The 24182-nt window shown below is 49.6% G+C and overlaps 1 protein-coding gene across 2 annotated transcripts in view; it reads right to left on the minus strand.

Annotated features, from left to right (window-relative positions):
- Positions 1 to 4934: 4934 nt before the first annotated feature.
- The window catches only part of LOC138525990 (interferon gamma receptor 2-like), a 250234-nt gene continuing 230986 nt past the window's right edge, over positions 4935 to 24182 (minus strand). For both annotated transcript variants that reach the window (XM_069636282.1, XM_069636281.1), the window contains one exon: positions 4935 to 7899. In XM_069636282.1, coding sequence (XP_069492383.1) covers positions 7889 to 7899 — 11 coding nt within the window. In that variant the 3' untranslated portion in view covers positions 4935 to 7888. The remainder of the gene's footprint in view (positions 7900 to 24182) is intronic.

Raw genomic sequence — 24182 nt, forward strand, 5'->3', positions numbered from 1 at the left:
AAATTCCGTGCCTGTCGTGAGGTGAGCACGGATGCCCCACCATAAGATCGCCCGACGGAACTCCTCATCGAGAGGGATCCTGTCCTCGAAACAGCCCCTCGCCTGAATCCAGCAGGCGTCGAGGAACTCCTGTAGCGGACGCATCCGAAGTCTGCAAAGGGGTACAAGATAGATGCATGAGGACATCATCCCGCGGAGGGACTTGATGGACCTCACCCTGGCTATGTCCGTGGCTAGCAGGCGCTGCACCTTGCCCAGGATGGTCTTGGTCCTCTCCTCTGAAGGGGAGGCCAATTGCCCCACTGTATCGAGCTTCGCTCCCAGAAACAGTGCTATCTGCGATGGAACCAGGTGGGATTTGGGGTAGTTGATGGCGAACCCCAGCTCCGTGAGCAACCGGACGGTCCTCGCCGTGTGTTCGACGGCGAGTTCCCTTGTCCTTGCCCGGATTAGCCAGTCGTCCAGGTAGGGGTAAACGTGGATCCCCTGCAGACGCAGCCGCGCCGCCACTGGTGCCAGGCACTTGGTGAAAACCCTGGGTGCCGACTTTAATCCGAACGGTAGGGCCCTGAATTGGTAGTGGCGTCCCTGAACCACAAACCTGAGGAACTTCCTGTGCCTTTTTAGAATAGGGATGTAGAAGTAAGCATCCTCCAGGTCCAAAGACAATAGGAAGTCGCCTTCCTCCAGCTGTCCCAGCACGTGCTGGAAACCATCCCGAATTTCTGCGCCTTGATGTACTTGTTTAAGCGACGCAGGTCCAGGATGGGGCACCAACCGCCTGTCTTCTTTCTGACGAGCTCGATGGCACCTTTCTTGAGCCTCGCCCTTACCTCCAACAGCAGTTGACGGACGTGATTCTCCTTCCTGGCCATGGGAGGAATGTGAGGACACTTCTTTTGGAATTCCAGCGAGTGCCCGTTGGCCAGGGTGTCCAGCACCCAACGGTCGGTGGAGATGGACCCCCACACGCTGACGAACTTCGTCAGCCGGCCTCCCACCGGGGTGCTTCGGTGGGGGACCGACGCCACGGCCGGGTCAGTCTTGCTTGGAGGCGGCCTTGCCCCCTTGGCGACGGCGGCGGGAACCCAGCGGGCCGCCTGGCGGTAAGTGGAGGAGCCACCGCTGGATCCTTTGGAGGCACCCTGTCTGCCTCCGGAGCTCCGAAAGGGCCGTCGCTGTTGATGCACCCCCAGGGCCCGAGCCGTCTCCGAGTCGGTCTTGATGGCCTGTAGGGACTCATCCACCGCCTTACCAAAAAGGTTGTTGCCGTCGAACAGCATGTCCGACACCCTAGTCTGGGCGTCCTGGCGAAAGTCTGTCGCCTTGAGTCATCCTCGTCGTCGGAGGCAAACTCCGTTGCCCAGTTGACGAAATCCGGAATTGGCAATGTCCGTTGCCACCATTATGGCGTGATCCGATGCCACCTCGCCTTCCTGCAGAATTTCTAGGGCCTCCGCCCTTTTGTCATCAGGCAGGAAGTCTAGCAGGGGAGCTATCTTGAACCAGAGATCCCTGTCGTAGCGGGCCAGGATCGCTAAGGCATTGGCCGCCTTAATCGTCGTCGCCGCCGACGAGATGACTCGTCGTCCCATAGAGTCCAACTTCTTGCCCTCGCTGTCCGGCGGGGAAGTGGAAGTTGAAGCCGCCGCACCCGCTGCCTTCTTCTTAGCCGCTGACGAGACGACAGAGTCCGGCGTGGGCTGGGCCCTGAGGCACAAGGGGGCGGCATCGGGGACTCGGTACTTCTTCTCGTACCTGTCCCTCTTGGCTGGTGTCGTGGAAGGGTTCTTGAGGACAGCAAGCCCCTCGTCCCAGATGTCGTCGAGTAAAGGCACCGCAAGGACAGTCTTCCTCTTGGCCTCTCGTCGTTGGTACAGAAACCCCTCCTTTTTCTGTTCTTCAGGGCAGAGCTGGAAGAGCTAGGATGCCCTTGTTATCATGGTGTGGAAAGAGCCAATTTCGTCGGCTGGAGACGCCCGCGGGGGGGGTGGCGACGGGATGTCCGCTGTGTCATCGCCGACGTCATCATCCGTCCCCGTATCCGTCGCCGTATACTCTCTAGGGTCCGGCCAGGGGGATGAGGGGTCCACCGGTCTCGCAGGCACGAAGGGCGGAGCGGGGTGGACTCTCCTCCGCTTGTTCGGAGGGCTTCCCGACGGGCCTGGTTCTGGATCCTCAGTCGGGGTCCGTGGTAATCTCATCCTTCTCTCGGTGCATAAGGATTGGATTGCCAACAAAATGGCCGCCGAGCTATCCTGGGGCTCGGGCAATGGCTGAGACGGACGGGATGGCCGCTCCACTGGGCCCCGTTCGTCGTCGTCGTTGCTATTTTCGATCACGTCAGCAGGGACCGCCCCCTGGGATCGAACCTTCTCGAACCTCTCATTGAGGCCTATGAACCTCTCGTTGAGGCCTAAGGACCTCTCGTTGAGGCCTAAGGACCTCTCGTTGAGGCCCTTCTCGGTTTCCACCAGTTCCTCCTCAGAGGTTGATTCTGAGTCTAATGGCCACCGGCCCCCCCCCTCTTTTTCCGCCGGGGGCTTCACGGGGGTCTTAGCGATGGGCTGGAAAGAGGATTCCCTCCGCGGTGGCAGGGATACTCTGGGCCCATAGGGCGTTTCCACAGGCGTAGTCTCAGCCGGCTTCGCCAGGGTCGCAGCGACCACTTCGGTAGAGGCCTTTGCCGGGTGGATCAAAGCCCTCACCACCTTAGGTGCGTACTGGCCTTCGCCTTGGGGGGAGGGTCAGCGCCTCGCTCCCCCTTCGAGATCGACCGGGTCCGCTCCAGCGGCCTAGCCGGGTTCTCGGACTTCCTCTTCCCCGAACCAGAGCGCTGGCTCATGGTCGAACGTGCCGGGGAAGTAGTGCTCCGATTGGCAACCGAAGAGCCCAACCTTTCAGCGCTCCCTGTGCCCGCGGACTCGCGGTGCTTGGCCTTCTGTTGGGCCCCCGTCGCCGGGGCGCCCTCACAGGACTTAGAAACCTGCTCAGACTTCTTCGCATTCTCACCTGCTGTGCCCTTCTCCAGCCAGGCGGCGAGGCGGGAACGTTCCGAAAGGTTCTTGCCTAATGCACAGTCTTTCTCCACGTGCATCTTGTCCTCATGAAGGCAGTAGAGACATCGCGAATGCTCGTCCTCCTTGAAAACGTTCTGTAATCCGCAACCAGGGCAGCACCTGAACAGCTTGGATCCGGGCGTCGAGCTTCCCTTTTCCTGGGCCATGTCCGTTGAGGTAGGCCGCAGATCTTCCGGAATCCTCCAAGAAGTGTAAACTCGAAGAAAACTTCACCCTTGAGGGGCGTAGAAGAATTTCGAAACGGGTCCCAGTTATCGGAAGTAGAAACGGTGGAGCTTGAGGCTCGATTAAACCGAAAAAATTAGAAAATCTGAAAAAGCGTGAAAACGCAGCAAAAAACTCGAGAGCTAAACACGAGGACTCCCAACACTTGAGCGTGCGGTAAAAATCTGAGGATGGCTGCCAGAGCAGGGCTTAGGGAGAGGGCAGTCATTGGCTGGGGGCAGTATGACCCAGAGATCAGTGATTGGTTACTACTAAGAAAGACAGATCAGAAACAAAACTGATACTGATTTTTTCTTTACTGAGGATTCCCAGCCTGACGACAGGGAATATTCATGAGCATGTGAATCCATGCCAGACCCCATGCTGCAGAACATAGTTCCACTACTTCTCATCGTACACTTCAACGCTGATTTTGATGTTTGCAAGTCGGACGGTGCAATAAGTATTTTTCAAAATACCTGCAAACCCTTTGCTCTTATGGAAGCTGTTAGACACGGGGAGTCCAAAGAAAAACAAAAGAAGCTCACCAGATTTCAGAGTTTGGGCTCAGGGAGGTAGGATGTGTAGAGCGATACATGCTCGGAAATGCAAACGAAATCAGTGAGTGACTGAAAAACAGGCAATCATTTAACTTACTGTCAGGAAGCAGAGCGAACTCTGTCAGCTTGGAGTGTTTCACTAGCATGTAAAGGTACCACCTGCTCCTGCGAGAAGCTTTTGCTATCAGGCCCTTTCCTATTTCAACTCCAGGTCTTTCTTATTTTACAGCAGCGGAAAGATTGTACTTTAGTAACGCAAGGCTCGTCTGCAAAGTATGTGTCAATGTATTAGGAGTGGATTAGCCCATCTGCCGCTTCCTCTCGGCCAAGGGCCTTTTACATACAAAGCTCTACTAGGTCATGCACATTTCTCAAGGGCTGACAGGCCAGTACAACATTGATCTCTGCCAGTATGGAGTCCCAGCATACAGAGCTGTAGTCAACGGTATCCAATCATTTTACCGAAAGAAAATTCAGAGTAGTAAGTTTCACAGAAGTAAAAAATACAGTACATAAAAATGTATATATATATATATATATATATATATATATATATATATATATATATATATATATATATATATATATATATATATAGTAGTGGGGTAAGTGGTTAAAATTGGTGGGGATGGGGTTAAAAGTGTAGGAAAACGGGGAGCTTGGAGAGGGGGGCTAAATTCAAAAAACCTCAGTGAAACTTAGCACTCAATTTTACTTCGGTAAAATCACATTTAACCGCAGTGAACTAATTGTACGCCAAGAGCTTCCATTTTAGAACATTGTGACTGATGGAAATGTTTGTCCCCGTGGATGCGAGCTGCATCCCAAGCTCACAAAGGGGAAGAAAGGGCCCTAGTTGGTCCAGCACCCATCTTGAGCATAAGCTTAGCAATCAGCAGTATCACAGTAGGTGCAATGGGCGTAATGTCAGCGTCACCCGCATCTTCTTCCAGCACTTCCACACAGTTCCCGGTGAGTTGCCTTGATCACTTCTTTCAAATAGCTTTTCCTATGCACAGTTTTGTTTCAATCCACTTCTTTACCCAATATGTGACAAAATGTGACACAGAAAAAGAAAGGATGCATAACATGAAGTAGGTGTACATTTATTTAACACAAACCAAAAGAAAACAAGACATACATAGAAACTAGACCCAGTAGCTGGGAAAGTGCAAAGGGCAGTTGCCCCACATAATCAAATAACTTAGACGGTCGGTTAGTGTTTGTTCAAACACATATCTTGTAAAAAAATATAAAAAAATAAAAAAAAACACTTAACATCCTGTTCTGTGAATATTGCTACGAAATACCCTAAGTTACTAAAGCTTCCTGTACGTAGCAATTTGACATAATTGCATCACCAGTAACTACATACAAAAAGTTGAATGGCAGGCCGGAAAGGAGTGCGCAAAAAGCATTCCTATGGGTCTGAAGAAATTATCAACAGTATTATTTACAAACCGCTGCCCTTTACAGTGAAGGCAGACCCAGTGATTTGACTTTAAAGCTTCTATGTGCGGTGGAAGTGGTACCATTTTCCAAGTGTTAGGTGTGCCAGGCATTTAAAGAATGTATACTAGCAATCAGTCGAGAGCCAATGAAATTTCCGTCATAGCAACACTGACTAAGACATTGACAAAGTGCCACTGGGGGTATTTTAGCAAGTCTTTTTCTTTCCCTGCTGAACTACAAAGCAGTGATGGACTAATGTACCCAATGGCGCCCCCTCCAGAGAAATTTAATGGGACATAGTATGGCAAATAGTACGCGAAATAGCAACAAAGGGGGTAGGCATGGGTCGGCGGGGGGGGGGGCGGGGGAAGTGACGGGCAAGTCTGCCTCAATTTAAAAAAAAAAAGAAAAAAAAGGCAGATTTTTAGGTTAACATTATCCTTTAGTGTGGCTTACACTGTGCACCAGAAGCCAGATTAGCACTACGGCAAAGTGTGTCCTATTTCTAGAAATGTGACGTATTAGAAAACCATTGCACCATGACAAGTGCAGTTTGGCATGTTAGAAGCACCAGGGCAAAAAATATACATATTCACTGCATAAATTGCCCTAGTGCAAACATGTGTAAAAAACATTACCTTTTTTGCCCTTGTGCTTTTAACATGCCAAACTGCACGGGACATGATGCAAAGGTTTTTTAATATGGCCCAAATGTTTTTGGCACCAGGGCAAACTTTGCCCTAGTGCTAATACGGTGCAACTTTGCTCTTGCACCGGTGCAAAGTTTCTGTAATCTGGCCCCAGGTATTGAATTGAGAGAGGCTCAGCCTGAACTGTGCTGTTGTCTACCTTCCCTACATTTTTCAGCAAATTAGGGTGTGCCTTGGTCCCGGAGCTGGCAAACATGGTTAAGGAAATGACACAAATATCAATTTGGCAAGCACCGCCACGGTTCCGTAGATCCAGCATATCACGCGTATTGAAAAACGACTGCACCTCAAGCGGCAACGGTGCACTTGTTTTATGTTAAAAGGGGAGAGGGATAGGTGAATGAATCACTTAAATTGATAACAAAAAAAGGTTCACAGCATCTGCACACATTTCGACTTTGGCACAAATCAAACTGACAAATTGGCTTTTGGAAAAATGAACCAACCAGAGGGGGAACGATTTGGTAAAAATTGCTCCTCTTTCAACACTCTCTAACCTTCACAGGAGCAGACGAGTTTACTCCTAAAAAAGTTTAACCTTTACAAACCAGAACTTTCATTACACTATCATACAGTGAGGCTAACGAGATTTTGTTCCAGCATTTCCTTCAATGTGTTTGAAAAAGTTAACACCACAGCCTTCTTTCTAGGTTCTGGGGGCAGGGTTTTTACGCTATGCTGCAAGCTAGGGGTTCAAGGAAAGCTCTTCTCGTCCACAATCCCCCTGAATGCTGTGTATAGCTTGGGGTTCCACGCCCTTATCCTGCACAGACATGAGCAGGTTCCACTATTCTGGTACCATTCACCTTTTTGTTTTTTAATGCTCCCTGTTATTCAGCTTCGGACATACAACTCAAGGAGCAGTCAATATAATGCTCATAATATCATTCACTTACTCTATAATATTGCCTTTCTTCCATTATTATGAGTTTAGTAAGTAAAAGCAGCCTTTATGCTCGGGCGGGTGTTTTCACTGTGATATTAAAGAATCACAACAGGATGATGACAAGGGCCGCCTTGTGCTTGTCGGAGTTCGAGGAGCCAGGAAAATCAATCGTCAAAAGCAAACCAATTGCCATTCCTATCCTGCAGCAAGCGAAACTCCTCTGACGTGCTTTCCCTTAAGCTTCCTCAACAGGGGCATTGCGCCTAAGCAATTATAGAACTCATGGAGCTGTGTTCTAGGACAACCAGTAAATGGATTTAAGGATTAAAAGAAAATTGCATTTTTCTTATCTAGCAAAACGCGCACTTTGAACAAGTGTTCTTATTTTTGCCCAGTTTCGTGGCACTCAATTCAGAAATGCTAATGGTCAATCCCCAGGGAATCAATCATTATACACACATACATATCAACAGCAGGTAGATCAATCAACCCTCGGCATCATAATGCAGTCAGAAGTTAACCAGTCTTGCTCCAGCCATGTTTTACATTTGAGATTCTTCCATCAGCGCCACAGACTCCACATTCAATGTACTGATGCTTTGCAGACATCGGGTAACATGGATGCAGCATTCCTTCAACTCTCTCACACGCAGGCAACATTGTCTGAGAGGTGCAACACCTTACGAAGGTAGCTTCCTTGTAGGGTATCGTAGGGGTGCAATTCCTGCAGGCTCTATATAGAGCACATCTTCTTATGATGGCAGAGTGTCGATGGGTTTTAGGAGTCCCAGAAACCAACACACATGGGTGCTTTGTCTTTAGCACCAGCACCCTGCCATTCACTCAATTGTCCTGAGGTCAGGAGGTCTTCTTTCTTCCCCATTCGTAAACATTCATATGGCCTCTTCCTTGGAAACAAACGACAGCTTGTCCCAGCGATCCTCTTCAGGGGTTAAGGCGTTCAATGTTTGGGGGGCAAATGAGTTCTGACAATTATCATGCAGATACTAAAAAAAAAGAACGAAATGTATATTACACACTGTGCAGATAAGTAAAAAGGTCAAATCCCACACCAACGTTCTCAGGTTTCTCTTTTTTATTTCTAAACGGGATTACATACTCAACATCACTACACAAAGTACACTTTCTTTTTGAAGGAGCTTGCTGTTGTACGAGAGACCACAAGAACGCACACTGCACAGCATTTGCTAAACTGGAACCAACACCATGGCACATTTTGGGGCACTGCTTCTCATTAGAATAAAAACAGTAAGGTTTGAGTGACTGTATCAGTGCACATATACAGAGCACCATTGCCCTAAGAAGGAAAAAAGATCTGCTGACCAGACCAAGGCAAATAAGTGACCAATCACAACTGATGTCATGTAGGAGGTAGTGCTGCTGGACTTGCAATATTTGGAAGGATTAATCAAAGCAAGACCAGAAGGCAAACTAACTTCCCTGGAGACTGCTCTCATCCTTGCACCCCGTGGGGACTTGCTTGTAACAAACTGGAAGGACTGATGCAGGGCTGGAATGCAATACTTGTGTTCTCTGTGCATGCAGCATGTGAGGGTTCCATTGGGGATGGGTGGCGGCTGGAAAGAGGTTTTAGCCTATAGAGTGGATGTGCCAGTGATCTGCTTTGATAAGTACTTTGCTTAACTATCACCTGCTTATGTACTTACACCAAATACACAAAATTTTGACATGAGCTGCAAGTCCAGTGGCCCTACAGACTTCTCCTTATTTCATACCGGTCCTTGTACTAGGTGACAACAACACAATTTATTTCAAGATAATGTGGAAAGCCGTTGTTGAGGGTCATAGTTTCAAAAGCAGAGGATATCATCCAGGCTGAAGATCATGGGAAATTGTACATGTTGGGCTGGCAGAATAAAAGTGTGCAGCACTGGTGTATTACCTGACACTACCATGTGACTGTTGTTCTGGGTTACTGAGATCCAAAAACTTGAAATTAGGCACTGGACAGTGGTTCCTTAGTATCCAATGAGTATAAATTTCCACACAAGTTAGGTGTTTGCAACATTTGTTGATTGAAATTCCCCTCAGTAATTCACACATTGGTTGTCACTCTTATGACCAACATATTTTTTACTAAAACTCATATCTGGTACAGAGTATGTGATATACTTTTATTCCATTAGTGCCGACACATGTTTCAACCTTTGAGGTCTGCACATAAGTGACAGGGTGCATGGTGAGTGGTGATAGAGGATCATTCATAATTATTACATTAAAGCCCATAATTGGCTGTCAGTATTTGACGGCAAGACCATAGTTGACAAGTTCATAAACAATGTTAATAGTTCTGTGACATTTGTCAGGTGTGACATATTCACATATTAGCAATGCCTTTGTGTGTATGTTAATTGGTCACATGGGTTAAGTTACCATTGTATTTTACGATTGTCAGTCAGTTATAGTCATTTTATGCAATTGTTATTGTTTCATGGCGTTATTAGCAAAATACAACGGGGAAAAAGAAAATATTTAAATTATTTTGGGGCGGTAAAAAGAGAGAAAAAAGAGAAATTGATCATTAGTTGCCTTATCTGTTAGTCTAATTAAGATTGGCGTAAGCTTATTTGGTTGGTTGAGTAAAGCTTACCAAATGTAGGGTTAGGGTTAGCGTGTTCCCGGATGGTTGGAATTTAAATTCTCATGTTCAGCAATGGAAGAGGGTGACATCTTTGTGGAAAGCGATTGAGGTAGTAATTAATTCTCCTAAGTTGATCCTAATGCTAATAATTCCATGGTTAGCTTGGGTTTCTTAGCGCCTCCATTAGGTACAATTGGCTGTCTAAGAGAATGTCTGTTTTCATATGTGGACGTGTAACGCTCACCTGGTATCCACGGGGACGTCACTCAGACTGTTCTGACCTCTTAAGACCTCAAAACCTTCCCTGGAGTCTACTCGACTGGAGACTGGGCCTGAAACACAGGATTGGTAGAGTTTAACTCCCTATTGTCTCTGTGTGCTTGAACCCCCTCTTCCCCACGGTCCAACTGTAACGCTCACCTGGTATCCACGGGGACGTCACTCAGCCTGTTCTAACCTCTTACGACCTCGAACCCTTCCCTGGAGTCTACTCGACTGGGGACTGGGCCTGAAACACAGGATTGGTAGAGTGTAACTCCCTATTGTCTCTGTGTGCTTGGACCCCTTCTTCCCCGGGGTCCAACCCTTCCCTTTGATCCACAGCTCACCTTGTTTTCTTGGCAAGTGTGCTCTCCGTCCTGCTTTCAGCGCAGGGGCGCGTTGATTGATGTGGGCTCGTTGCTGCCTAGTTACTTCACTGGCAAGAGTCCGACAGGTAAGTATAATGAGTCTTTTGAACAGTTCTCTAACTTCGTTCCTTTCCTTCCTTAGATGATGGCCGGCGTCCGGGGATGGCGACGTGCTGCTGAGATGAGTAGCGCGATGTGCAATGCGACCCATATTTGTATTGAACCGAGTTCTTTTTCTGTGTCTTTTAGGTGCTGCAATGTTTTCAGCGTGGATGCCGGTTATGAAGAAAAAATGCGGTGAGTAAGCACGGTTTGCGGCGCCTCTAGATGTTTCCACGCTAACCTGGAGTGTCTTTTCCCTCTTGCAGATGGATGAGAAGTTCCGGAGACAGAGTTCCCCCAAAGCGGCTGGGATTCAGGTAAGTGTTTGAAGCTCGTACAGTCTTTAAAAATAAGCGAAGACTTGCTGAATGCTTACTAATGCCTTTTTTCTGTTCTTTTCCCTTAGGAAGCGGCGTGCCGGGATGGGAATGACACCACCGAAGATGCCTGCAGAACAGAAGGAGCAATGAATGATGGGCAGAAGCGCCCCAAGGTAAGGCTGTTCCTAACGGTGTTCTTGTTCTTGCAGGAGCTGAGCGCAGAAGAAAGATGCAGGCCTACTGGAGACCGATCCGAACACGGTGAGTGTCACGCTGCAGGTGCAGAAAACACAAAGCATGTTTCTCAGCCTGGGCGTGGCTTAAATAGTCTCTGGGTATCCCAGGTGTCTCTGGGCTGAACCACACCCAAAAGACTAGACTGCACATGCAGTTCTGCGAACTGAAATATGTGAGGGCATCTATCTTGTCCCCATCAATGCACTACAAGTCCAATCCCCAATGTTATCCTATAGGAGGGAGTGAGTCTGGTGCCACAAGCGCCAGGTCTGACTCCAAGTGGGTCTTTGGAGGGATGAAGAGGCCCTTGAGGGCCATGTAGGTGATCGTCGTCTGGCTCCAGCCTGACATCTTGGAGGGCTGGGGACATGAGGGGCAGGAATCATGACAGGATGTCACCGGCCCTGCTGGGGGCTGTCCAAACAGTGAGTTGATCCGTGCGTTCTTGTCTCTGCGGGCTGCCATGTTGATGAGAGTGAAGGGGGGGCCTTCCAGGGACCCTCTCTTCAGTCTCCCCTCGGGTCGACTTGTCGACCAAACCACCATACCTAGTTACCCTTTCTTTTGGCAACCATATCTTTGTTACTCCTACAAGATGTCCATAGTCATTTGCATGGTCATTGAATCTCCATGTCATGTAACTGCAGTCTGCTTCCGGGTTGCACCATACCCCCATTTCACCCAGTACTTGTTGTTGTCGAAGGTATCACCGAATGTTATCATCTCGGTCGGGAACAGTGGGCACTCCTTTATCTCTGCCCTCAGGTTATTTCTTTCTTCCACTATCTTGTCCTTTTCTCCTTCAACGTTTATGTCCACTAGCACTTCATGCATATCGATTTATCAGTCATTTTGCAACATTGTGTAATACAGATCTTAATCATACACAGTCCTATTAGTACTAATATTAGTGCTCCTATTAATATGTTTAGTCTGTCCACCAAACATGTTGGCATCCATGACCATATATATGATAGCCAGCTCTGGTCTTTTCCTGTTCCTTCCGCTTCCTCCTCCATTTGGCATGCATTTTCGACAATGTTGTCACCGCTTCTGTGAGTGTGCCATTCTCTCCGTCATTTGCGGACACGAATTTCCAACAGAAACTCACGATTCTGGCACAATCTTCTCCTTCCATTGTTGTGAGAAGGTCCAAAACATATCTGTTCTGGAATGCCATCAACCATACTGCTCGGAGCTCTTTTTTTATCACTTTGAAGCCATTTACTGTTGAGTTTGTCTGCATCAGCTCCCATCTTGTTATCTGCAACCATTTCACGTTTGTGTATGTCTGCACTGCTGGAACTACTGATGCGAAAAACATTTCTGTCCTACTGAATAGCCAGTGTTCCGGTGGCACACCGTCCAGCGATGCTTATGATGCTAATGAGAAATAGTTTTCCCTTTTTACTCTACTCATTCCTAAATACCTTTTTTTTCTTTTCGTATAGTCCATTTTGGGGGATTCATCATCTTGATGTCCTTCTGTCGTACTACTAGTGCTGGCATATTGATGTGTACCAACAATCTCCTCCCCTGTTGGGTGGCAGCTTCCCGTATGCCTTAGATCTGCACGCCCAATTGTGATCCATTAGTACTGCCATCCCAGTCTTCATTGCTGGATGTTTTTCTGTGTACCTGCACTCTGTGTTTTCTCCAACCCTTACAGCTCCATCTTTCTGGAAACACAATGCTGGTTTCTTCAGTGGTATTATGGGCATTGTCCACCCAGGTCAGTAACTTTGTGCTCGCATCCCATTTCTTCAGGCAGTTGTCGTTTTATCCTTGTACTGTGTTTACCGGTGCTTGCACTAGTGTGTGTGCTTTGCTACCTACTACTCCCTCCTTCCATCCTTCAGCTGTGTATACTTGTCCATACACGAGCATTTGTGGTCTTTCCCAACATCCCCGGTACTTCTACTTCTTTGGGTCCTTTCTTGGGGCATGGTAATTCCTTGAGCGCTGTCGTTTTTGTTTCCCCTTTCTGTGGGCCATCAGTTATGTATTGTATGGCATGATCTAGCTATCAGTAATCGTTCATCATATCAAGTGACTTTATATAACTGTCTTCATAGGGAAATGTCAGCTTGGACATCCATCTCAGTGTTGCTGTTTTCCCTTGGAATCTTCCTCGGGTTGTAACCATGGATAGGTGCATGGATAGGTGCATGGATAGGCAACTTCGGTGGGGATGCTAGACACAATTTTCGCCGGATTCGGAACTAAAGGAAATTCTGCTTCTACAATGTGGTTAAGAGGGCGCAAGACCTGGATAAAACGCCATGACCCCCCTGTCGTCTTTTTTACAGGGTACACAGCCGTGTCGCATGGTGATTCTGATGGCACTAGGATGCCCTGCTTCACTAGTGCTGCATTGGTCTCAGATTCCTTCATCTGCCTCTCTCGATAGGGGGTACTGCTTAACATGTGGTAGAATGGCTCCTGGCTTCTGTTTTATTTCACTGCTCCTATCCCTTTCAGAAGCCTCACCTTACAGGGACCTGTGGTCCATAAGGTTAGGGGGAGCTTTGCCAAATCCTCTTTGAGAAAGGTTGGCGGTGCTTTTAGCATCATCGCCATTCTCTGTGGTACCTCTCTGTAATGCATGCTCACTCAATATGTGATGCTCGTTTCTTGAAGTGGCAAATCATCCTGACCAATATAAACATTGTTGCTACTGAAGAACTAAAAACCTGTTCAGAGAAGAAGAAAAATCCTATAATCTATGTGTTGTTACTTTCTGTTGACAAGTTGAATTTACATCAGACTATATAGAAACTTGGTTGCAAATCCATATTTCCTTGTGTTCTTTTCTTGAACTGTGAAATAGAATCCCATTTAAAACCTGGTGAAGGGTAGTTCGCCCAGGTTCTGAAAAGAGACTGATTACTTTATGAACTCACTCATTGTTTTTTAACTGCCATGTTTTTTCTTGTTTATTTGTTTTATGTCTAAGTGTGAGGGACAGATACCCTTTGTTAGAGTGTTTCCTTTAGTTTATTTTAGGTAGGGAAATCCTCATGAGGGTACGGATAGTGAAGCGTTCATCCAACCTAATATTTTAATAAAATGGCATATGTTGAGAAAGCTTCAAAACGTGGTCCGCCTCACATTTCTGACCCCTCACACATAATAAAAGTAATACAGAAATGATGGGGTCCAAACAGTTGATGAGTCGTCTTTGTTTTCTGATGCTAAGGAGCAAAAAGGTAACTTCATTTCTCCAGCGTTGGCATCTTTCATAGATTCACATGCTGTGAATATTCCCAGTTACTTATATTTTAATAACTTTCCTAAGGAAAAACTTTTGACACCTTGAGTGTCCTACCTAACTCGTTGTGGGTGCTTTTGGTCCCTACCAATAGGACGCTGAGTGTATAGCTCTGCCCCAGCAGCTTCCACTCAGATTTTAGCCACTCTTGCTGGAGGAATAACACATACAGAGGGTGTTTGCCTGGAGGGGGAAGTATGGAGGGCGTATGTGAATCTATGAACGATACAAACGCTGGAGAAATGGAGTTACAGGTAAGAAACTACTCCCTTGTCCAGCACTGGATCTTTCATAGATTCACATGCTGTGAATAGATTTTACAGCAGTATACATGACAGGTGGAGAAAGACCGGCAACGACACGTGGCTGAACTATCGAATCAATTTATTTCAAGAACTAGATCACCACTTTAAAGAGCTGGATATTTATGACTTCAAACTGGGCACTAGTATGTGTATACACCACCAGTAGTGCCGTTGTCACTGTCTATTACCAGTTGGATTTTATATATATATTTCTTTACAATTAGCTTGCCAGATCTGGCATTAATATATGGTTTTGTTTGCGTTTTTAGGGTTTTTGCACAGAAACTAAAGATTCTGCAGCACCTTTGGTGCCTAACCACATAGTTTCAGATGTTAAGCATACATTTGGTCTACCATTACTATTAACAAGTGAGGAACAAGTTACTTACTTGTAACTGTTGTTCTCCAGCATGGGTCTGGCATGGATTCACATGCTCATGAATATTCCCTGTCAGGCTGGGAATCCTCGGTAAAGAAAAAAATCAGTATCAGTTTCATTTCTGATCTGTCTTTCGTAGTAGTAACCAATCACTGATCTCTGCGTCATACTGACCACAGCCAATGACTGCCATCTCCCTAAGCCCCGCCTCTGGCAGCCATCTTCAGATTTGGTAGCACGTGAAGTGGCAGTATGACCAAGTGAAGAGCCGCAGAGGGGTAGGCGGGAGGGTTCGCATGTGAATCCATGCCAGACCCATGCTGGAGAACAACAGTTACAGGTAAGTAACTTGTTCCTTCTCCAGCATGGGGTCTGGCATGGATTCACATGCTCATGAATATAAGAATACATAGCAGTACACACATGCACAACCACGGGAGGTGGCAACAGGCTCAACATTAAGCAATACAACAACTCAACATTAAGCGTCTCTTACCTCCTCACCAGGCTTACCTTAAGCGAACAGGTTGCGCCGCACTGCTTGGCCGACCCTGGACTCCTCCCTGGAATCCCGATTGACGCAGTAGAATCTCGTGAAGGTGTGCGTCGACCTCCACGTAGCAGCCCTGCAGATTTCCAGCAGGGGCACACCAGATAGGAATGCCGTAGTAGCATGGATCGCTCTGGTCGAATGGGCTCTCGGACGGCCTGGCAGCAGTCGGTTAGCCAACCGGTGGCAGTGCATGATGCAGCCGGAGAGCCATCTGGAAATAGAAGACTTCGAGAGAGCCTTCCTTTGATTCACAGGTCCAAAGTTCACAAACAGCTGTGATGTCCTCCGAAAACTCTCCGTGCGGTCCACGTAGAACTTCAGCGCTCTAGCCACATCCAGCGAGTGCAAAGTCCTCTCGGTCGGCGACGAAGGGGACAGGAAGAAAACAGGTAACACCAGGGGCTCGTTAAGATGGAAGTCCAACGGCACCTTGGGCATAAAGGAGGGGTGCGTCCTAAGACCCACCCTCGAGGCATGGAAAGTCAAGTACGGTGCTTTGCAGGATAGGGCCTGGATCTCTTCCACTCGTCGTGCGGAGGTAATGGCCACCAGGAATGCAGTCTTCCATTACACAAACTTCATCGGTGCGGAGTGCATCGTCTCGAATGGGGGCCCCATGAGCCTAGTCAGCACCACGTTAAGTTCCCACGCCGGGGCCGGGGCCCTCACCGGCGGGAAGACCGGAACAGTCCTTTCATAAACTCTTTCACCAGTCGATGGGACCACAGGGACGTCCGTCCTGTGGTTCTGGTATATCTGGAGATCGCCGCCAGATGAATCTTAATGGAGGCATGGGCTAGCCCAGCCTTTGCCAGCGATAGCAGGTACGGCAGCACCTGAGGGGCCGTAATCCATAGGGGGTTGATCTTCTGTGCTCGGCACCAGATAGAGAACTTCTTCCACTTGTGACCGTAGCATTTGAGAGTCGAGGACGCCCTGGCCTTTGCAAGAACCTCTCTGCAGTCGGCCGGTATATCGTACCCTCCAAACTCTAGCGCTGCAGGAGCCAAGCCTGCAGGTTCAGCGACGTCGGGTCATGGTGGAAGATGGCGCCTCCTTCTCTGGAGAGGAGATCCGTATCTGCCGACAGCTTGATGGATGGGCACGTTGACAAGTCCAGAAGGTCCGGGAACCAGATCTGCCTCGGCCACGCCGGTGCGACGAGGATCATCCTGCACCGGGACCTCTTGAGCTGGTTGATGAGTCGAAGCAGCAACGGCAACGGAGGGAACGCATACAGGTATAGGCCGTCCCAGGGGAACGAGAACGCATCGCCCATGCTTCTCGGCTGGGGAAACCTGCTGGCGAACCTCTGGCACTTCGAGTTCGTCGCTGTTGCGAACAGGTCGATTTGGGGTTTGCCCCATCGTCGGAAGAGTTGATCCACCTGATTCTGGCGCAGCTCCCACTCGTGACACGCACGCAGCTCCCTGCTGAGCGAGTCTGCGATGGTGTTTCTTTCTCCTGCCAGGTGGAAGGGAACCAGGAACATCCCCGGGGCGACCGCCCAGTGCCACAGATCCTGTGCCTCCTTGGATAGGGCTGGGGATCTGGTATCTTCCTGCTTCCGTATGTAAAACATTGTCGTGGTGTTGTCCGTGAAGATCCGCACCACCTTGTCCTTGCGCAACGGGAGGAACGAATCGAGAGCCCAGAACACGGCTCGGAGTTCCAGGATGTTTATGTGCAGGAGCTTCTCCTCCGGGAGCCAGAGGCCTCTTGCGTGGAGATCTCCGGTGTGGGCGCCCCAACCTTCCAGGGAAGCGTCCGTCGTCACTGTCTCCTGGTACGCCGGCGTTTGAAAGTCCTTGCCCGCCGTGAGGTGCGCTCGAACGCCCCACCACTGAATCGCCCGCCGGAACACCTCGTTGAGGGGGACCCCGTCTTCCAAGGTGCCTGTCGCCTGCATCCAACGGGCGTCGAGAAATTCTTGAAGAGGGCGCATCCGTAGTCTGCATAGGCGCACCAGGTAGATGCAAGAGGACATCATCCCCAGGAGGGACTTGATGGACCTCACCCTGGCCACGTCCGTGGCTAGCAGGTGCTGCACTTTGCCCATAATGGTCTTCGTCCGTTCTTCCGACGGTGCCGCCAGGCGCCTCACTTTATCGAGCTTCGCTCCCAGAAACAGGGCCACCTGCGACGGCACCAGGTGGGACTTTGGGTAATTTATGGCGAATCCCAGGTCTGTGAGTAGCTGGACGGTCCTCGCAGTGTGTTCGACGGCGAGTTCCCTCGTCCTTGAGCGGATGAGCCAGTCGTCCAGGTAGAGGTAGACGTGAATTCCCTGCAGGCGCAGCCGCGCCGCCACAGGTGCTAGGCACTTGGTAAAGACCCTGGGGGCCGACTTCAATCCGAACGGCAGTGCTCTGAATTGGTAGTGGTGTCCCTGGACGACGAACCTGAGGAACTTTCGGTGACTTCTGAGGATGGGAACGTGGAAGTATGCATCCTCCAGGTCCAACGACGATAGGAAGTCGCCTTCCTCCAGCTGTCCCAGCACGTGCTGGAGGGTGACCATCCTGAACTTTTGTGACCTGATGTATTTGTTCAAACGACGAAGGTCCAGGATGGGGCGCCAGCCGGCAGTCTTCTTCCTGACGAGGAAGTACTTTGAGTACACCCCGGAGCCTCTTCGGGACAGGCTCGATGGCGCCTTTCCTGAGCATCGCCCGTACTTCCAACAGCAGTTGCGGGACGTGGTTTTCCTTCCTGGCCACAGGTGGAATGTGAGGGCACTTCTTCAGGAATTCAATAGAGTGTCCTCTTGCCAGGGTATCCAGCACCCAACGATCGGTGGAGATGGACTTCCACACGCCGACGAACTTCGTCAGCCGGCCTTCCACCGGGGTGCTTTGGTGGGGGCCCGAGGCCACGGCCGGTTCAGTCCTGCTTGGAGGTGGTGGCCTTGCCGCCCTGGCCACCTTGCCGACAGCGGCGAGGGGCTCCCTGCTTGCCGCGATCCCTGTAGGCCTCCTGAGACTAGGAGCGTGCCGCCTGGCGGTAGGACGACGAGCCACCGCTGGATCCCTTGGAGGCCCCCTGTCTGCCTCCGGAGCTCCGAAAGGGCCGTCGTTGCTGAAGGGCTCCTAGGGCGCGGTCCGTCTTCGTGTCCGTCTTTATGGCTTAGAGGGATTCGCCCACCGCCTTCCCGAACAAGTTGCTGCTGTCGAACGGCATGTCCAACACCCTGGTCTGGACGTCCTGACGAAAGTTGGTCGCCCGGAGCCAACCCCGTCGTCGTAGGCAAACTCCGTTGCCCAGCTGGCGGAACCCGGTATCGGCAATATCGGTTGCCACCGTTATGGCGTGGTCCGACGCCACCTCACCTTCTTGAAGTATTTCCAGGGCCTCAGACCTCTGGTCGTCCGGTAGGAAGTCCAATATGGGGGCCAGCTTAAACCAGAGCTCCCTGTTGTAACGGGCCACGATCGCCAGGGCGTTGGCCGCTTTGATTGTCGTCGCCGCTGACGAAATGACCCGTCGCCCCATGGCGTCCAACTTCTTTCCCTCGCCGTCCGGAGGGGAATTCGACGTTGAGGCTCCTGACCCCACCGCTTTCTTCTTCGCCGCCGCCGAGATGACCGAGTCTGGCGTTGGCTGGGCCCTGAGGCACAGGGGAGCGGTCTCGGGGACCCGGTACTTCTTCTCGTACCGGTCCCGTTTGGCTGGTGCCGTGGAGGGGTTCTTGAGTACCAACAGGCCCTCCCCCCAGATGTCATCGATTAGAGGCACCGCGATGACAGTCTTCCTCTTGGCCTCCCGGCGCTGATACAGGAAACCTTCCTTTTTCTGCTCCTCCGGGCAGAGCTGGAACAATTCGGACGCCCTGGCGATCATGGCGTGGAATGAGCCAATCTCGTCGGGCAGAGAGGCCTGTGCGATGGGAGACCCGTTCCGTCGTCGTCGCCCTCAGAACCCGTCGTCGAGCCCACCGCACCGTCATCTCCCGACTCGTGGGTGGATGAGGAGGGAACTGTAGGCCTTACGGGGGCGAGTGGAGGAGAGGGTTGGGTCCTCCGTCGTTTGTTCTGAGGACTTCCCGACGGGCCAGGTTGCGGGTCCTCTGGCCTGGGCCGTGGTAATCTCGTCCTTCTCAGAGCATAAGGACTGGATCGCAGACAAAATGGCCGCCGAGCTATCCTGAGGCCTAGGTTCCGGCTGCGCCAGAAGGGAAGGCTGCTCTTCCTCGCCATCGTCGTCTTCCTCCGTTTTCTCCCGAGGATCTTCCTGACGGGATCGAACCTTCTCGAATTGGACTTCGAGATTCCTCACGGCCTCGGTCAGTCCCTCCTCCGAGGCTGACTCCGAGCTCGAGGAGGCTACCATGCCCCCCTCGCTTCTTCGATCATGGTGGCCATGACGATGGGCTGAAAAGAGGATTCCCTCCTTGGCGGCAGGGAAACTCTAGTCCCGGAGGCAGTCTCTGCTGGCGGGGTCTCTGCCGGCTTGACCAGAGTCGCCGCGATCGCCTCGATAGAGGCCTTTGCCTGCTGGGTAGGGGCCTTCACCACCTTAGGTGCGTCCCGGGCCTTCTCCTTAGGGGGAGGGGCGACGCCTCGCGCTTGGCCTGGTGTTGGGCCCCCGCCGCCGGGTGCCCGCACAGGACTTCGAAGCCCGCTCGGACCCTTTCTTCTTCTTCTTCTCACCCGTTGAGCCCTTCTCCAACCAGCTGGCGAGACGGGATCGACGGTCCCTCATGGTCCGCTCCGACAAGTTCTTGCAGAACTGGCAGTCCTTCTCTACATGAGCCTTGTCCCCATGAAGACAGTAGAGGCATCGCGAATGTTCGTCCTCCTTAAGCACATTCTGCAGCCCGCATCCAGGGCAGCTGCGAAACAGCTTGGGTCCGGGTGACGAACTCACGTCCTGGGCCATCTTGAAGTAGGCCGCAAATCTTCTGGAATCCTCCAAAAGGTTGATTCAACAAACTCTTCACCCTTGAGGGGCGTAGGAAAATCCCGCAACGGGTACCCGTTAACGGGAGTAGAAACGGTGGAGCTTGAGGCTCAATTAACTGAAAAATGTGAAAATTCACCTGAAAAAGCACGAAAACGCAGCAAAAGCTCGAGAGCTAAGCACGAGGACTCCCAACACTTGAACGTGCGGTAAAAATCTGAAGATGGCTGCCAGAGGCGGGGCTTAGGGAGATGGCAGTCATTGGCTGTGGTCAGTATGACGCAGAGATCAGTGATTGATTACTACTACGAAAGACAGATCAGAAACTAAACTGATACTGATTTTTTCTTTACCGAGGATTCCCAGCCTGACGACGGGGAATATTCATGAGCATGTGAATCCATGCCAGACCCCATGCTGGAGAAGTTAGGTATGACAGTAGAGCAACAGTAATTAACGTGTTCTCTTCACTATGGCATAGGTGGTGTTGACTGATCTAAACAACTATCCTGGATGGCATTTAAGAATACCAACTAGAAGTTGTTACATTTATACTCCATACAACTGTATGATTCATGAAAGAAGATAGTGTCCACTAAGCACTAGAGCTTTACTTGACTTAACCAGTCGATAGGTGTTGGGCCGCATAGGCTGTTTGCATGTTTAGAAAAATGTTTGTGCCGCTGAAGAATGTCCTATAAATAATGTGGTATAGTGCAGAGAAGGAACCAAACATGTTGGGTTTAGATATAAACACTCACAGTGATGTGGTTGTGTATCAACCAACTAATGACAGTTACTGAGGCAGAAGAGAACCGTGCCTACACATGCACTCAAGACTAAGATTTGCTAATATTTTGTAATTATTAAATGTACAATTGTGGACTTTTAGAGATAGGATTTTTTTAGAATATATTGTTTGTGTAAATGAAATATTTTGTGATGTGTATATGAATTTTCTTACAATTGCCGTATTTTGTACAAGCACAAGTCACTTTTATGGTGGGATGCACTGGACACTTTATAAAGCACAGGACACTTGCAGATGCTTTTATGATGGAGATATTTTTAATGTTATGTTGAATAAAAATTACATTTTGGTTTAAATTATTTGTATTTGTATTTTATTGAATTTATATAGCGCTTTAATCCAAAGTGCTTTACATGAGGAAAAATAAAATATACAACAAGCATAAAATGGCAATTGAATCACAACCAGAAAACAGTACAAGGAACAATTTACATTATTGCTAAGGTAAGGTGAGAGTACAGAGGGACCGAGGTGTGAGAGGGAATGGAGGTATGAGTGGAGGCAAGAAGGTGTGAGGGAGAAGAATGGAAAGAATATGACTAGAAAAGAGCGGGAGGTAGGGTAGGAGGGAGTAGAGAGGAAGGAGAGGGTGAGGAAGTACAGAAGTAAGAGATGGAGTAAGAGGTGAGGGATGAGGTAGCGGCAGAAATATGGGAGGAAGCGAAAGGTGTTAGGGACAGGAATGGAAGAAATACGATTTTAGAGAAGAGCGGAAGGAAGGGTAGGAGGGAGAAGAGGGGAGGGGGAGGTGCTTCCAGTGGAAAGGAGCGAGGAGTTGGAAAGAGCGGAAGCGTGACGGGGCGCAGGGTGGTGGAGGAGGAGAGAGTAGGAAAAGATCAGCAGAGCGGAGAGGACGAGAGGGGTCTAGAAAGTGAGAAGGGAGGATAGGTAGGGGGGCAAGACCATAGAGGGATTTGAAGACAAGACAGAGGAACTTAAATTTGAGCTCGGAGTGAAATGAGAGCCAGCCTAGAGAGGTGAAAGAAGAGGAGATGGAGTCAAGCGGTGAGAGAAGGCAGAGGGAGTGGATGGCAGAGTGATAGACAGAGTTGAGTGGGGAGAGGTGAGAGGAGGGGAGTCCAAAGAAAAGGGAGGAACAGTACAAAAGTCTGGAGAAGACGAGGGAGGCAATTAAGAGTTTAGTAGCGTGAAAAGTTAGGAAGAGTTGAATTTTACGAATGTTGTAAAGGTGAAAGCGGCAAGACCTGGCAGTAAGAGAAATGTGGTGAGATAGGGAGAGGTGGGGGTCAATGTGAAGACCAAGGTTACGGGCATGGGGAGAGAAGGAGAGTTGGGAGGGGGAAAGAGAATGAAAGGGGCAGGGGAGGGAGGTGGAAGAGTGCTGGTAGGGAAGAAAAGGACTTCAGTTTTTTCAGCATTAAGAGTAAGGAAGTGAGAGGACATCCAGGATTTAATAGCAGTGAGGCAAGAAGAGAGCTTATCGTGAATGTCGGGAGAGAAGGAGGAGAAGGAGAAGAAAACCTGGGTATCATCAGCGTAGAAATGGTGTGAGATACCAAATGATAGATGATAGGAGCTAAGAAGGAAGTGTAGAGTGAGAAAAGAAAGGGGCCCAAGACAGAACCTTTGGGGGACGCCACGGTGAGAGGATAGGTGGGAGAGGTTGAGCCACCCCAGGAGACAGCAAAGGTGCGGTTAGAAAGATAAGAGGAGAACCAGTTAAGGATAGAGTCTTTGAGGCAAAATGAGGAGAGGGAGTTGAGAAGAGGATGGGCAACAGTATTAAAAGCAGCAGAGAGATCGAGGAGAATAAGAATGGAGGGGTGCTTAGAGTAGCGTGCAGAAAGGAGCAAGTTAAGAACAGAGATGAGGGCAGTTTCAGTGGAGTGTAGAGGGCAGAAGTCAGATTGGGTAGAGGGGAGGAGGGAGTGGTTAGAGATGAAGGAAGAAAATTGCGAATAGACAATACGTTCGAAAAGTTTAGAGAGTAAGGGTAGGAGAGAGATGGAGCGATAATTGGATGCAAGGAGGGTATTTGCAGAAGGTTATTTGAGAATAGGGATAACAGACGCATGTTTAAAAGGAGTAGGAAAGGTGGAAGTCGATAGATGTTAAAAAAAGAGGTGAGATAGGGTCTGAGGAGGGGGTAGATATTTAGGGATGAGGGGGGTAGGAATGGGGTCAGCGGGAGAAGCAGTAGGATGAGTTTTGGATAGAAGGAGGGTAACTTCAGAATGAGTGACAAGAGTAAATGAGGACATGGAAGAGGATAGAGCATGAGGTGGAGAGAGAGGAAAAGTGGGAGGGGGTGAGGGAAGAGAAGCAGGATGCAAGGAATAGAGAAGGGTTGAAGCTGCGTAAGTCACGCCGGAAGAAGAGGGAGGAGGATGGAGGGTGAGGGGAAAAAGAGAGTAAGGAGTGATCGGATAGGTAGTTGGATAGTGCGGAAATAGGAGAAGCGGTGAAAGAGGAGGTAAAGATGAGGTCAATAGTGGAGCCAGATTGATGAGTAGGAGGGCATGGGAGGGGAGAGAGAAGGTAGGAGTCAAGGATGGATAAGACAGGAAAGGAGGGTGGGTTAGAAGAGAGATGGAGATTGAAGTCGCCAAGTACAAGTAGTGAAGTGGGGCTCGGGGCAATGAGGCTGAGGAGATGGTTAATGTCCTCATAGAAGGAGCCGACACGGCCAGGGGGGCAGTAGATTATTAGGAATGAAATAGCATGAGGAGAATTAAAGATTTTGAACATGAATTCAAAGGAAGGGAGAGTAGGTTGAGAAGTAGGAGAGGGAGAGGAGGTAAAGTGTGGACGAAAGAGAAGGCCTAGACCACCTCTGTGGCCTGAGGATTGAGGGACATGTTCAAAAGAAGAGGAAGAGGTGAAGGAAGCAGGAATGGAGGTGTTGTGGGGCGGGATCCAGGTTTCTGTGATACAGAGAAATTGGAGGTTGAGGCCTAAGAAAAGGTCAAGGACAGCTGTAGTTTTGTTACAAATCGACCTGGTGTTCCACAGGGCGACGTCAAAGGCATTGGAAGTGTTAGTGATATGAGGTTTGTGGGTTTGGGAAGTTGAGGGGAGGTTGAGAGAGGAGATGGCCATGAGGAAAAGGCAGAGTTTTGAGGGGGAAGAGGGTAGGGGAAAGAGGGGAGGGGAGGGGAGTGGGGCGGGACTGAGAGAGGGAAAAGAGCATAACAGGGAGT

Source organism: Ambystoma mexicanum, chromosome 7p (assembly GCF_040938575.1).
Source record: "Ambystoma mexicanum isolate Mex_15411 chromosome 7p, UKY_AmexF1_1, whole genome shotgun sequence".
Lineage (NCBI taxonomy): Eukaryota > Metazoa > Chordata > Amphibia > Caudata > Ambystomatidae > Ambystoma > Ambystoma mexicanum.